This window comes from Montipora capricornis, chromosome 10 (genome assembly GCF_036669925.1).
Source record: "Montipora capricornis isolate CH-2021 chromosome 10, ASM3666992v2, whole genome shotgun sequence".
Classification (NCBI taxonomy): domain Eukaryota; kingdom Metazoa; phylum Cnidaria; class Anthozoa; order Scleractinia; family Acroporidae; genus Montipora; species Montipora capricornis.
In genome coordinates this window covers 63,966,210-63,981,209 of record NC_090892.1, presented here as the reverse complement: position 1 = coordinate 63,981,209, position 15,000 = coordinate 63,966,210, and the positions used below count along the sequence as shown (strand labels likewise).

General features: G+C 39.1%; 2 protein-coding genes across 2 annotated transcripts in view; both read left to right on the top strand.

The window, feature by feature from the left end:
• Positions 1–2,184, top strand: part of LOC138022503 (tumor necrosis factor receptor superfamily member 4-like) — an 11,666-nt gene extending 9,482 nt beyond the window's left edge. Inside the window, exon 4 of the mRNA XM_068869662.1 lies at positions 1,911–2,184. Coding sequence (XP_068725763.1) covers positions 1,911–1,930 — 20 coding nt within the window. The 3' untranslated portion in view covers positions 1,931–2,184. The remainder of the gene's footprint in view (positions 1–1,910) is intronic.
• A 2,187-nt stretch (positions 2,185–4,371) lies between these two features.
• LOC138022500 (interferon regulatory factor 1-like) overlaps positions 4,372–15,000 on the top strand; it is a 19,579-nt gene continuing 8,950 nt past the window's right edge. The window contains exons 1-4 of the mRNA XM_068869658.1: positions 4,372–4,442; positions 4,885–4,968; positions 6,641–8,103; positions 14,250–14,398. Of these exons, the coding sequence (XP_068725759.1) occupies positions 7,629–8,103; positions 14,250–14,398 (624 nt within the window). The 5' untranslated portion in view covers positions 4,372–4,442; positions 4,885–4,968; positions 6,641–7,628. The remainder of the gene's footprint in view (positions 4,443–4,884; positions 4,969–6,640; positions 8,104–14,249; positions 14,399–15,000) is intronic.

Here is a 15,000-nt window from a genome sequence, read left to right as displayed (position 1 = left end):
GTTCCGTCCTCGCCTTGGGTAAAATACACCCAGTACGGAACTGTTTTCCAAAAAAAATTTATGTTCTACTATCAAACTTTTTTTCTTCTTCAAACATGTTCTTTGTTAGACTGTTCTTAGCAAATACCTGAAAAAAAATCGGGGGTCACCGTGCTCGTTTGAGAGAAAAGGAGCATTTATTTCGCTATCGGCTTTAGTTTGAGCGAAATCCCTTACGTTTTGTATGCGCACGTGCTAATGTGCGCGCGCTAATGACGCGAAATCGTGCGCAGTAGGGATGCGCAATGCAATACTAAAGAATTACCTTAATATTATAAACAAGAAATGGCATAAATATCCTGAAATTGCAGTCAGGAATTTGCATAATCTCTATAAAAAACTGTTGGACACTGACTCAAACGACGTTCACTAAAAGCTTGATAAAGACGCTCCAACCAGGGCGCTTATACATAGGGCGGTGAAACGGGCAGTCCGCTCTTGGTCCAATGTGTGATGCGGAGAAGGACTGGCACGAGCGCTCCTTCCGCGCTTCCGGTGCAATTAATGGCTGCCAAAAATATCCTCTCGACGAACCGGAAATCAAGTTTTCTTTCTTTATTTTTGGGCCACCAGTTGTGTATTATTTAAAGGCCTTTTTGATATTTTTGACCCAAAACTCAATACTATTTTGTCTGTTGGAATATAACTCGAGTATTTTCGCTGGAAGCTGCTTAAATTTGAGTAAAGTAAGACTGTGTCAGATGCAGGTATGTCCCGCTTATCGTGACCAAGCCGTGTTCCATTGCTTCTTTTAGGAGTACTCCACATTACTCCACTCTAAATTTTACATATGTTTAAGATCGATAGCTTTTACAAAACATAGTAAAAAACCAGCTGGATATATTTGGATATAGCAGCGTTTGAGAACTTCAAACTTGCTCACTTAAAATCGCTCGCGACGAATCGCTCGCCGCAGTCAATTTTACCGAAAATAAAAAACTGTTTTCAAGATTTCGCCCCGCTTGGGAAAATCACCAAACAACAAATACGGTTTAATCAAGGAGCTTGTAAGTTCATCTTGATAATTAAATAAAATACGAGTAAAGCTTGCTGTCAATACTCTGTCAGAAAAAGTTTGCAAATACATGGCTTTAATTTGTTATGAAAACAACACCACAGAAAAGACACAAGAATTTATGAAAATGTAAAATGCTTTGGAATGTCTTCAAAGATAACAGTCCACTGCAGTCAATAACATATCAACGTGTTACCAACTTAAACCAAGTTCACAATTACTTCAAAGTATGGAAACACGAGCTTCAACAAACATTCCACAGAAGGACAGATCATAACAATGAATATGGCAAACAATGTTTGATCTCGAGGTAACATATAGACCAGACTTAAAATGGATCACAGCAAAACAATGCAAAACTGATAAGTTATTGTAAATACCATGTCCTTGCCCCCTTAGGTATGACTATGCAAAAAAGCCATACTATTCCATGACAACTCCTTCATATTTTGTACCAACTGAGGACAAAGCAATGATTCCAGTTCCTTGTAGAATATCCTCCCCTGAGGAAAAGCAATTTGTAGACTCCCCATCCTCTCCCAAACCCCATATTGTTTTCTTTGCCTTTGTGCAGTTTGGACAGAAACAAATAAGCTAACCTGTGGCTGATCAATATGATACCTTACAAAATAATAATGACTGTATAATTTTGTTAGGCTTGACTAGCAACACCGCACAGAGAACTTAAAAAATATAGCATAACTATTTCACACTCGAGGATCACAGACATCTATTTTTGGGGGTCTGAGGGCTTATTTAAAGAAAAGAAAAAAAGATGTGTGGCTGATCTAGCCCTTTTACTCAATCAATTAGTACATATCAATACAGTAACTCTCTGTTTCATATTGTTTTCAAGGTGTCAGTAAAAGGCTTTAAAGGACTTCTACATCTACATCTAATGAGTACATATTCCAGTACTCGGCAAGGTCCCTTTTTGACTTGTGGCTGTTTCTGCTTAGGTGGCCTCATACACCACAAGCCTTTTTGGAGACATCACCGCCAAGCGGGCCACTTCTGCTGAATAATTGTTATGGTCAAATATTTGTTAATCCCTCCAACGTGATAATTTCAGTTTTTCATACATGTACTATCTGGCTGTTTCTGTGATTAAAGTTTTTAATTTCACACAGAGTTTGTTTCATTTGTTAACCTTATTTTGGGGTTGAGAGTTTGCTTTGTAAATTTCTCCCCCTCATTCTACAGACTAACCCTAACATTTGTCTATGATTTTTCCTCAACTCACTATTCACACACACAATATTGCCCTCAAACTATCTGCTAATTAGTGAATGTTTTAGTTAGTGGAGAGAAAACCCTTCTTGTAAGGAGGATTCTTCTATCAACACCAATTAAGAAAGCTACAAAGGTTTTTTTAGATTATGCAAATTAAAAGATTTGCAATGTCACACTGTGTACATAATGTGGAAGGCAAGACTTTTATTTTCAGATAATTAATGGTAATAGGTAACAAAATTTAGCTCTATTTTCTATTTTGTTTTGAAAATAGCATGTTACCATTTCTGCTTGTGAGAGCTAACCATAAATAGGCTTACCAAATTCTCTTGACGCTGTACAACTCTTCATACTAACTAGTAAGCTAGGATGGTATGTCATTTAGCCTGAGGTGCACCCTGGTCAGCCTGTGTTCAGTAAGCTCTCAATAATGACAATAAAAACACTTTCCCCATATCCTGTGCCAATAATATCTCTGAACATGACTGATTTCTAAAGACATGATTAAACTTTGCACAACTATTGTACTCACAGTAAGACACATAATTAGCTCAATTATCATTCAACTACAGAAAATATTGTGGTAATCAGGGGTGGATCTAGACCTTGAGCTAAGGGTGGGGGGTTGCTTGCCCTGCCAGCTTTACCTCCTCAGTCCTGCGGTAAGGTAGTTTTGAGGTAAATGCAAGCATTGTGATAATTTGGTTCTTTCTTGGTTAGGATTTTGCTATGCCGACCATTTATTTGGAAGCGGTCATAAGCTGTGTAATTTTTGTTCTTGAAAAGCCACAAATTCAAGAAACAACCATGGCCGGAGTACCATATGATAAACTACTTTCTAACTAAGCTTGCCCAAGCCATACTGAGGAATATTGCACCTTGGTCATTTTTGTATGGACCTCGCTGCGCTCCATCTTTAGTTCCACAATGTTCAACCAATATTCCCCAGTATGGCCCTCCAGCTCGGTTAGTAAGAGCTTAATATTTGGGTCCTTCAACACACAGCATGAGTCGTGAAAATACTCACCAGAATATAAACAAAATGTAAAAAAAAAAAAACCCATGGCTTATAACCTTTTCTATGGAAACGGCTTGTATGGCAAAGTCCTGAACAAGAAAGCACCAATCAAAACACTTGGATTTACCTAAAGACCATAGGTTATAGGAGAGATCAGAACCAATCAAGAACAGAGGGAAAATTTTTGTTACATTAACATCAGCTATGTGTCTGGAACATCTGAAGAATTTTTTTCCTCGTTCAAATCAAAAAAGTCGTCTGTGATGTCCTGTAAAAACAATTCTTCCAATTCTTCGAGTGAGTCGCCGATCTCAACACTTGCCGCCATTTTGAAAAGGCTTTTTAGTAGACCCCAGTCTACTGCATCACACCTTTTTGCTCGGACCCGCTCGTTTCACCGCCCGGTCTCTTTCCGCCCTGCTCCAACCGACCAAAACCTTCGGTCATCCTCGGTTTGAATAAGCGAGAGCTTGTTTCAACGGTTCATATTTGCGTGTGTGCGTGACTACAAGCACAAGTGATCTCTGCGCGAGGGGGGGAACATTATGTAAGTGAAACATAAATGTCACGAATTTCTATATGTTCATTCCCCACATTCTGGTCTCTCTTTGAATGCCAACCTTCCAAGAAAAGTCTGTTGTGATAGTATTTCAGAAGTTGCAGAAATTATCCTTGATTTTACTCGGCCCCATGGAATTACCTATACAGATACATACCAGCTAAGGCCAAAATCTTGTGTCTAAATCACTATACACAGTTTAGGGTTCCTTTCCGACACGGAAGCTGAAGGAAAGTTGACGGTCTGCATTCCCTGCAGTATTTTTTTGTTCGCGTTGGGTTTTCACTGTTGGGGGCGCATCTAGTGAGAGGGTGCAGGGAGGGGGGGGGGGGGGGTGCGCAACCCCCGCACCACCCTTCTCCGAGATGACCACCCAAATTTGTTTTTATACTATCGACTGTATTTTTCTAAACATTATCGTCTAAAAATCCTTAAATTTTCTAAAAATCCCATTTGACTCTGAAAAACCTAAACAAAATCCGGATTTTTGTATCTACAATAGGCCTATCCAGCGTACAGCATTTGACACTGCGTTATAGATCAACAAGCAAGAGTTTCGAAGACAAGCAAAAAACAAGGTAAGTATTTTTTTTCCAGATTTCATACAACGAGGAACGAAGAGAAAGAGAGAGAAAAAAACACAGTAAGCACGTGACGAGTAAGGGATGATGAACGTGAAAGAAAGCGATTGAGAGCACGAGAAAACAGGAGAAATATCAGTGACAACGCGAGAGAGTTAGAAAGAGCCTTGCGAGCAGTAGAAGAAAGAGCAAGCACGAGCACGAGAAAACAGGCTGATTAATGATGACGGAAAAAGTATTATGCTACTAGCAGTGCCCATTTTTTGCCCAAATTATGCTCAAATGATACTCGTTTTTTCCAAATTATGCCACTTGTTCTTAAAATCATTCCTTTTGCATAATGAGCGAAGCAAGTCACGATCAAGTCACGATCGTGTAGCAATACTTTTTCGGTGTCACAAGTTCCTCTTCTGTTGTATTTTGCTTTCTTTGTTTTAAGGTAACGGTGTCTGGCTATGTTGGCTGGTTCTGCAAGTTACCTGGCGGCGTGGCTGAAGACATTTGGAAAACTTGCAAATGATAGGTACTGTGACCAACAACATCTAGCAACTTCCGGTCCCGTCATCTCGTGCCAGACTCTCTCTCCGTTACCAAATATTTTAACCGCGAATGCGGCTAAAACGTTAAACAAAATGGTCTCAGGATTATCAATATATATATCGATTATATTAGCAGTGGTACGTTTTAAAAATCAGCGAATTATGCTAGTTTCCTCAAATTATGCTAGCACAATCTATAAAAGCCTAGACGAAAAGCGGCGAAAAGAGCGAGAAAGAGCACGGGAAAATAGACTATCGTAATGAGCAGGCTCGACTGCCGAGTAGTGGTACGGTAAGTAGACTACTTATAAAAGTACCTGAAAACAAAAACTTAAATGTGGTACTGAGCGACCTTTTCAGGTAGCTACCTGGTATTGTTTGGTAGTGTGTGTTATGGCAGATCTACTGCGGGGTTTAGCCGGGATTAAAAATTGCGGTTTGAGCAACAGACTGCTTGGTGGTCTCGTGGTTAGAGAAGAGATACCGTTTCCGGATACCTAAGTGGTCTTTTAAAAGAAAGAAAGATGTTCTATTCCTTGTCGTTGCTCTGAAATAACGATATCCATATGTTCAATGCCAGAAGACACTACATGATTATCATAATGCGAGTTGGAAGATACCGAGGTATGCCTATGTGCTGTCCGTATTCCTGGACCGAGAGAAGTCTGGGTGTGTTTAGAGCCAAATTTCTGGCCACAAATGTTCAAACGATGGATAGCGATATCCGCCGGATAAATCACTTTATTATATGGAGGAGAGTGTTTTACTGGGAACTAAACCACTCGTAGATTCCATACGCCACTTCATCCGGGACCCGAGTGGCGTATTTTCCGTATGTCACCTTTGTGAGTGTCGTATCGTTCAATGACATCACGATTCCCGCCTTTTTTTTCCCGCCTTTTTTATAAAGCCCAGCAGTATTTGTAAAACTTGACTACTTTGCAACACAATAAAATCGGAATTTATCAATATTTAGTCTCCATATAATAAAAAGAACATTACACGTTGGCTCGAAGATATAAATTTTATGTTCTCGTGGCAAGAACAATATATTGTTCTTGCCATTCGAACATAAAATTCATATCTTATCGCCACCGTGTAATATCCTTTATATCCACCGGACAACTCAATTGATTTTGCAAGTGTTTACTGATCCGCTGGATAGTGATTTATCGGACGGATAGCGCTATCTATCGTTTGAACAACTAGGGCCTGGTTATCAGCCGTTGTTACCTTTCGTGTTATTGTTGTTTTTGCTTGTAAATTACTCGCGTTTGAACAACAGTTTTACTTCGAGGAACTGCTAGGTGCCTTTGTGAAATGCGGAAAATCGAGTCCTTTTTATCCTGTGAGAAAACTCTCTCGAGGGGGAAGAGAATTTGCTCCCGGGCAATATCTTCCATGTTTCTCGAACCTCGTTTTTTTCCTCATACGGTATTATGACCTTTACATATTTTAATCCAGGCATTTACCTTACCCTCTCATTTCTTACCCGTTTGACGAGAACGTGGTCCATACATCCGTAAAAGGCTAGTCCACAAACAGAATGATGAAAAATATGAGATAACAGCTAGAAAGAGCGCGAGAAATTATGTTAATGAGATGAAACTATTTTGTAGCAATTATAGTCTGAAATTACGCTTTTTCATGCCACAGGAAGAAGGCAAACGAAACAAAGCCGGATCCAGATGACTCTCGTCAGGTCACACATGCATGGAGTACGCTTGGTTTGTTCCAACCTCGTTCCCAGGGTCTCGCTGTCGATGAGGAGGGAGAAAATGGCGACCCTGGGAACGAGTTTGGGTTTCTTCTTCTTGTTCTTAAATCTTAAAAGGTACGGAAAAGTGTTGTCCTTGATTGAGGTAGTGGTGTACCTTTTTGCACGAATGAAGGCTTTTCACAGAATTAGAATTCGTACAGAGAGGACACAGGGACTGAAACTTCAACATTTTACCACATTTGCACGAATGTGAGAAGACAAACTCAACCTCCCCCTTCTCCCTTTCTTCTGATCGGCATCGTCTAATCCCTTTAATCCCTTGTTGTAAATTTTCAGGCACGCGCGTAATGTTTTGATTTCCGCCTTCTTTTTACCGATAATATTTTTCATTGTTATTGTTGTTTTGTGATCTTTCATCAGGACCTTAAAATGCGTGCCATTTAGATGTATTTGTCAATGTTGAATGAAACTTACACTCTCGAGCTCGAAGCCGTCTTTAAGACAGCGATAACAACTAAGTCAACATTGGCTCGCGTATGTCCATTGTATCAAGTGTCATGCGAAACGACTACTTCATACTCATCTTTTAAGTTTAACTTCTTAAAACAAAGTGAATAGAAATCCAATATTGCACGTACCAAGAACTAAAATCTAACACTTGCTGTCTTTTTTTTGCGAAAGCAGGTTTATCTCGTACGGAAGTTTATAGTCTTTTCCGACACAGTAACCACTAGACATGCAGGACACTATTAAATACCTCGATTCTCATCAGCCAATAGCAGGCCAGTTTATTGTGCTATATGCTTAATGGGCGTTCACAAGAATAAATCGCTGCTCTAAAACGCTTGCCTGCAAAGCAAGAGTTGCCCTGCATAGCGCAAGAAGTTACATAGAGAACTTTCTCCGCATTTCTATGATCTCACAATGGAACGCTCACACCAAGAAAGTGAAATGTTATTTGGAGCTAAGCGCACGAAACTGCAAGATCCACGAAAAATGTTATCTTCGCCGCAAATGCCATGCGAGAGGGAAGATCGATCCTACTTTCGCAAAGTGGCAAAACAACCACGGCAGCGCTTTACACCTTGGCTGCAAGATCAGATCGAGAAGAAAGACATTGAAGGCTTGGAATGGATCGACAAGGAAAGGGGTATCTTCAAAGTTCCTTGGGTGCGAGTAGACAAGCCTGAATTTGAACCTGCCCACGCTGAGTTATTCAAACGCTGGGCTCAACACACAGGGAAATATCGCCGTGGAGATCAAGCGGACCCATCAACGTGGAAGACCAGGTTTCGCTGCGCTTTGCGAAAAATGCAAGAAATTAAAGAAATTCGAGAGATGGGAAAACTTGAAGGAAGCAATCCGTACAGAGCTTTCAAATTTGAGCCGAAACCGAAAGGTAAGAGCTACATTAAGAAGAGATTTACTTGCAAAATCTTGGTCTTGAAATTTTTTTTTCTTAAGTTAACAAGTTTGTTTAATTTAGTTCCTCGAGTTATGCTGCTAATTGGCCTTTTTTGAACAGAAATGTACCTGTAGACTTTTGCATTGACCACCATGTGCCGAGACGACGTCTTTGTAAGTTCCGCTCTCAATCGACATTATCCTTTTGAAGCAAGATGCTTTGCAGTGACCATCTTCCAGTGAAGAATGAACAAACTTTCATTTTGTTCTGCAAAACTTCGTTGAATGTAAAATATGCTATACTGATAGTAATTTTTTTTACTTAAGTAACTAAAGGGATTTCTTTGATCGTAAGAATTCAGAAAGATTCCTTCCCTTATTCCTTCTGTAATTACGACATCGACAATCTAAAAGCTAACAGCGTTTTACCCCGCAGGCGTTCTTGAGATGAAAATTCTGTAAAATGGCCAAGTACAAACGTTTCAGAGCCATACACTGGTTCTACTGGTTTCACTCTAAGGAACCAGAGAGCGAAATCACGTATTTTACTCAACACGGAAATGAGAGTCATATTCACTCTCCTCAACTTGTTTGTAAAGGGTTTTTCTGTTTCAAATCGACTGGTGATTGTTCCAATTCTCTTAAGGTTTGTAGACTGCATACAGTCTTTGAAAACCTTTCTCTTTTAATTCTTACCCAACTTTCAAATACTGGGCAGGGCTTTTAAACATGGGTGCATAGTGATACCTGAACGGGGGTATTTCTTTCAAAGGTGTTTGAGTGACATTCGTCCTCGGCATGGAGATGAATTGCTTTAACCAGAAAACAGTTTCAAAGAAGCCGAAATTTATCTTCTGAAGTTCAAAACATTCAATGAAGGTTAGATGATCGAGCCTTGATTCAGGCACGTGGGGGAGTAAAGTCCGGAAGTTGTAATTACCTACGCCAAGAGAATCGAATCTTCGTGTGCTTTGTAATGTCTGTGCTAAAACAAAACTTTCTTAAGATCTCGACACTTAAAGGTTGTCCAAGTTTCGAATGGTAAATACTAGAGCTCATTTCAACCGGTGAATACAGTTCGATTTTTGCAACCTTGCAAAAATGATGCATTCCATAGAGAATCGCTTTGCGCTTCTATCAACTGAGCCATGTCCGAATAATGATAGATCGAACTATTCCCTTTAGCAACGACCAAATTAAAAGAATTAGCAGAGTGTATGTAATTAACTATAATCTTATTTCCACCTTTGTGCCAAGCACATCAACATTTCATCACCTGGTCGCGATATCCTTTTAACAATAATTAAAATAAAGCCAAAATTTATATCGCTTATCGCCTGACCAAGTAAATGGCGCTTGTCAGCTTTCGGGAAAGATTCCGTCCAAATACGTTTTAAATATGCTTCGCTGATTTTGGTGTAATGTTTCTTGAGCGCTTTATTTTGTCGATCAGAGCGACATGAGTTCGCGATAAAAAGTGCTTTTACCTGTTCACAGGAAGTCAAAAGAACGGTAAGAAAATAACTAATACTTCAGATAGTTTTAAACGTTGCTCGATTAGTCACCTTTAACGACATCTATTCGTTCTTTTATCTTGCAACACGTGTTTTTTTGTCGGAGACTGTCTTTGTCTTGGTAATACGTTTATCACTCGAAATGTTTTGTTTATTTTTTTGGACTGGATTGCTCATTTTACTCAATCGATCTCGCTAAAATCGAACATGACTCTAAACATAATTGACAAATCGCTCTCCCATCGCCGCCATTGCTTAGGCAACTAGACAGATCAAGGAGAATCTCATTAGGGATTTACCACCAAAATACTTAAAAAGCTTTTGTGGCTCTTCGGGGTGGAAAAAAGAAGCATTATAAACTGCCGAATATCTTGCATACTCTTTGACAAACGAAAGACAAAGCAAACTGGTATTCAATTGAAACGAAAGTAAAACGTTCATTGTATCAGGTGTTTTTGGAATGAAGTTGTTCTTTTCCGGGTGACTGGCAATTGGCCAACCGTAAAACTGGAACGAAAAAATACCTTCAAAAGTGTTTTCCGTTTGTTATTAACGAAACACCAAACATTCTAACGAAATTTCACAATACCGTAATCAACACTAAAGCATAGGCACCTCACGGTATTTTTAGAGCAAGTCCTCAACTCTGCTACAATCGTGCCCAATGGCGGTCACTTTTTTTCCCGAACACAACCTGAAAAACGGGGTGAAATCACTTAAGCGCAGGGGTAGCCCAGAGCAACATTGTATGGACGACAGAAAATAGCGACTGGAGATAATTTCACTTCAGAAATGAGGTAACTACATTTTAAAAATTAAAGTACAGGCCTTTACTAAAGAGTTTGCCCACATGATTTTAATGCGTTATCTTCGTAGTAGCGAGAAACTTATCGAAATTTGATGTTTAATTTGTTTATCTTGTCACATGAACATACTCGGGCCAGTTTTATCAATGTAGGTTATCACTGGCGATTTTAGTTGTGCTTTCGTCGCTCTAAACCAGTAGCGACCCAGACCGTCATGCTGTCATTCCAAAACTTCTTAGTCGCACAAAATGAAAGCTAAATATACATGTGCCCGGATGAGGAAATTTGAGGTGATTTAATCATTAAAAAACCATGCTATCTTATTGGCACCTTTTAACGCCTTTTTCAAAATTATAAAGTTTGAACTTCCTTATTCTCAAGATGGTTCAGAGTTTTCTTTCAAAATGAAACTTGGCGAGAAAACAAACGTGTGGTACCCGCATAAGGAACTTTGGGATGATTCAATTAAACGACGACATCCTGTTGGCTTCTCTTAACGCCTCTTTTAGATAAAGGTGAAACTTCTAGGCTCTCAAGATAGTTTACAATTTTTCTTCTTCCTCGTTAACATTTTTTTTCCACATCAGAGACTTTCATGCTAATTGCAAACTGTTGTTCCTTGCCATAAGTCCATGAAAACCGTCTCACTCAAGCTCGTTTCTCTCTGTAGAACTTGCGAGATGACTGTGGGAGGTAGGCAAGAAATATGGAGTGAAATCAATTGCAATTGGGTTTCGTTGAGTTCGGGCAAATATCATTATTTCAGCACGATATCGATCTAGCTCGATTTCCTTAGCTTGATCTTTCTAAGGCCTGCACTGTCATCAAAGAAGTGATGTATAGCGTCTGACAAAATGTTAACTGCCTCTTTGAGCAACCTTATATATGTTAATCCAAGTATCAGAAAAGCCCTGGCCTTTCACGAAATTAAGTGAATCGATTAGTTTTCAACGAAAGACTACTTATTCTTGAACAAACTGAATTCAATTTTACAACTGAACATGCACGGGAGAAACTGTTGAGAAACTTAAATAACACCCCGGCCTTTTACGAATCAAGTGAAATCGATTAGTTTTCAGCAAAGGACTACTTATCATCTTGAACAAACATTAACTTTTATAGCTGAACATGCACGGGAAAAATTCCATAAACGTTGAGCATCGGGCTGTCATGCCGGAGGTCGCGGGCTCGAACTCCAGCCGGATCAAACACTGAGGATCTTAAAGTAACTGAGGAAAAAGTGCTCCCTTTGTAATTTCATCTTCAAATGGTTAGACTTCAAGTCTTCTCGGATAAGGACTATAAACCGTAGACCCCGTTTCACAAATATCTTCTATGTTCATAAGTTCCCTGTGGGAAGTTAAAGAACCCACACACTATTCGATAAGAGTAGGGGATGTAGCCCCGGTGTTGTGGCCCTCCTGTTCTCTCCAGCAGAACTGGCCGGCTTGGCAGTGATGTCTCTGAAAAAAAGGCTTACGGTGTATGAGGCCATAAGCAGAAACAGCCATAAGATAAAAAGGGACTTTGCCGAGTGCTGGAATATGTAGATGTAGATGTAGAATTCCCAGTGGAAATTTTTTGGGCAAAAAGGAATAACTTCAGACATTAATGTGTTTTTCTTTTCACCAAAATTAAGGATTTTCTGCACTGTTCGTAACGCTTCCTATACGACACTAGAAACATGATCTGTTTATTAGCACGCTTCAATTTAGTCGCAATTTCTCACCGGTTTTTCTGATGGTTACATATTTGTTCCCGCACTCTATTTTATTTGGGAAAATTTTCATATTAGATTTTACCTTTCAAATAGAAAGTGTCCCTTTGTCTCAGTGATGATGAAGACAGCCGTATTTGTTTGACATCCTTGAAAACATTTTGAACTCCAAATTCAGCCGACTTTAACTGGGCTTTAACTTTATCAAGTTAATTGGACTCGCACTGTCGGTTAGGCTGTGTTTGGGTATTTCTCTGAGTTTGAGTCAAGAAAAATTTGTAAACCTTACTAACTGAAGTCTGATGGGCTTATACCTTCAAAATTTACAAGATAAATTATGCGTCAATTATGATGAAGTCTTGAACTCTTGCCAATTTCCTTAACTTATCAATGCAAGTTGACTGTCGCATGTTCCACAAAAAACCGAATTATTGTATGTTTATAGTGCCGTGCTTTGATTTATCGGCCAGTTATTGTACAATTTAATTAAAAGTCTACGTATCAGACTCAAAGATAACATCCTTTAGTGAACAAAATCAGAGGATTCCACCTGTATAATTACTATGTGCCAAACCAACCTTCCTTTGTTCCGAAAGCGAAGTCAACTTAAATCTGTTCGCTCAGAAGTCGCAAAATAATAACTGTTTTGACAATTAAGACAACCCCTGGCACTTCCCAATCAAACCAAAGATTTTCATTTTACACGATTTGCAAATAATCCTGATTTTAAACAAAACGAGTTCTTCATCTTTGAGTTACTTATAACATTTTTAGTGCTTCCTTTGTAGCGTTAGGATTTAATGCCCATAAAGCAATTGATAATTTATTTAAATTCGTCACCAAGAGCTAGATGAACTTACTGTTAAACAGTCTACGATTTCTATAAATGTGTGTTTACCTGTTGGTATTATTTAAAGTCATTTCATGCAGAAAAAATGAAAATGGATGTGCAGTGAACAAGGTTTGGTAAAGTATTGAATCAGTTTAAGTGTGTTATTTAAAGCCAGAATAGTAAAAGTCGTGGAGTGTGTCAACACTCAAGTCTGCGCACGCGCAAATTAAAGACAAAAATTCAAGTGTTTTTCCCAGCAAAGCTGAAAGCGGTTGACGGAACAAGCACTAATATTTAAAAGACCTGTTGGCATTCGAAAATAGGCAGTGACAAGGTCATTGTAATTAATCTTATCTATCATATTGTTATGACACAGTACTTTAAACCTTCCTCAGATGAAAAGGTAATTAACAAAGTGTTGCTAAGAAGAATTCTTAATTCAAAAGACATACCAAATTTTTATTTGCCCCGAGTCCTTTTGTGATTCTAAGAGGCAATGAGGAAAGATCTAACGATCTCATCGTCGAGAAATATCTAGTTCCGTTGTGGTGCTTGTGTCAGTTATCTCAGTTTTGGAAAGTTAACAAAGTGAAGGTTTCGGTTTTCTGTACTAAAATTGCCGCATTGGTAATTAATTTCGTGAACACTGGCTGTATAAAGATCTGTTAAGCTGTTTTCAAGTTTCCAGAGAGTGTCGTGATCGGTAGAGGTGGTGGATCAAACGAAAGTCAAAAAATAGAGTTAAGCAGATATCTTTACCTTTGTCGCCAAAAACGTTTCGCCCCGGCTAATATGGAATATTTAATGATTTTTAATCAATTGTATGCACTCAACTGGTGGCTTTGGTTACAAATCCATTCTTTTTTTCTATTATGAGACTTTTTTCCAAGAAAGAGGTCTTAAATCTTTGATAATTCGTTTTTCCAAGTAAGTGGAAGTATAACATTTCCATGATATTCAAAAGAAACACGGTAACACCCAATATTAATTAATCAGTTTTCGACAAGGATTTCCTTAGTTCTCGCCCCATAGTGATTTAATCAGTGTGTATCAATGATGGCTTATCTCGAGTTACATCGACATGTTTTTGCGGGAACATATGTGAAAGCTAAAGGTGTCATTGCTTCTCTGTAATCTTGTCTTTATCTCGTTTCGGTGACTTTTCGAACGTCGTCACTAAACGATAGAATTTTGGTTAAAACTGGAAAAATGCTCTTTTTTTGCAGCGGAGTGCGTCACACGTGTAATCATATGCTTTTCTTCACTTTCTAGACGGAACTTTGAATTCCACTCCAAAGCATGGCCGGCGACCGGCTGGGAAAACACTGTCACGACGAAGGTCTTCGTCGTCGTCGGATTCCACGAGCTCTACCGAGACGGGCGGAACTGGGGAAGCACTAAGTCAAGCTTACGCAGCTCAGGTAAATTAACTATGAGCGATTACTTTTATTAATTCTTCTTTCTTTTAAAATCAGTGTTGAAAGAAGTGTCGCAATTGGTTTCAAAAACTTGTGACGCATGAAAAGCCAATAGGACAATCACATGACTTTTGGAGGGCATACGGTTTATTCGTGACGCTAGTAGCATCATTTGCTCCAAAACGCAGCGAGGGTGCAAAAGATGCTACGAGGGACACAAATAAACTATATGCCCGACAAAAGTGATGTAATTATCATTATTATCAATACACAAGGCCAAATCGTACAAATTCATTTAATAAGGAAAAAACTTTTAACAGAGATGTAGCTTGAACAATGGTATGAAAAGTTGTAATTGCTACAATACGATTAGCTGCTAAACAAGAGCAAAAAGTCATCCACGAAAATTCGCGCCAACTCTGGCATTGAAATGGTATCCTCGGGATCATATTCGTGGAACGAAGTTGTTTGACATCTCTGCTGCCAATCAGAAGCAGGGGGGCAAATGCATTTTCAGCCCGGGCATTTTCCGTTTGGCTCGCAAAAGGCGGGTTTTACAGAGGGCAGTTTGTCATTTGGCCGCGCGTATTGATAATAATGAGAGG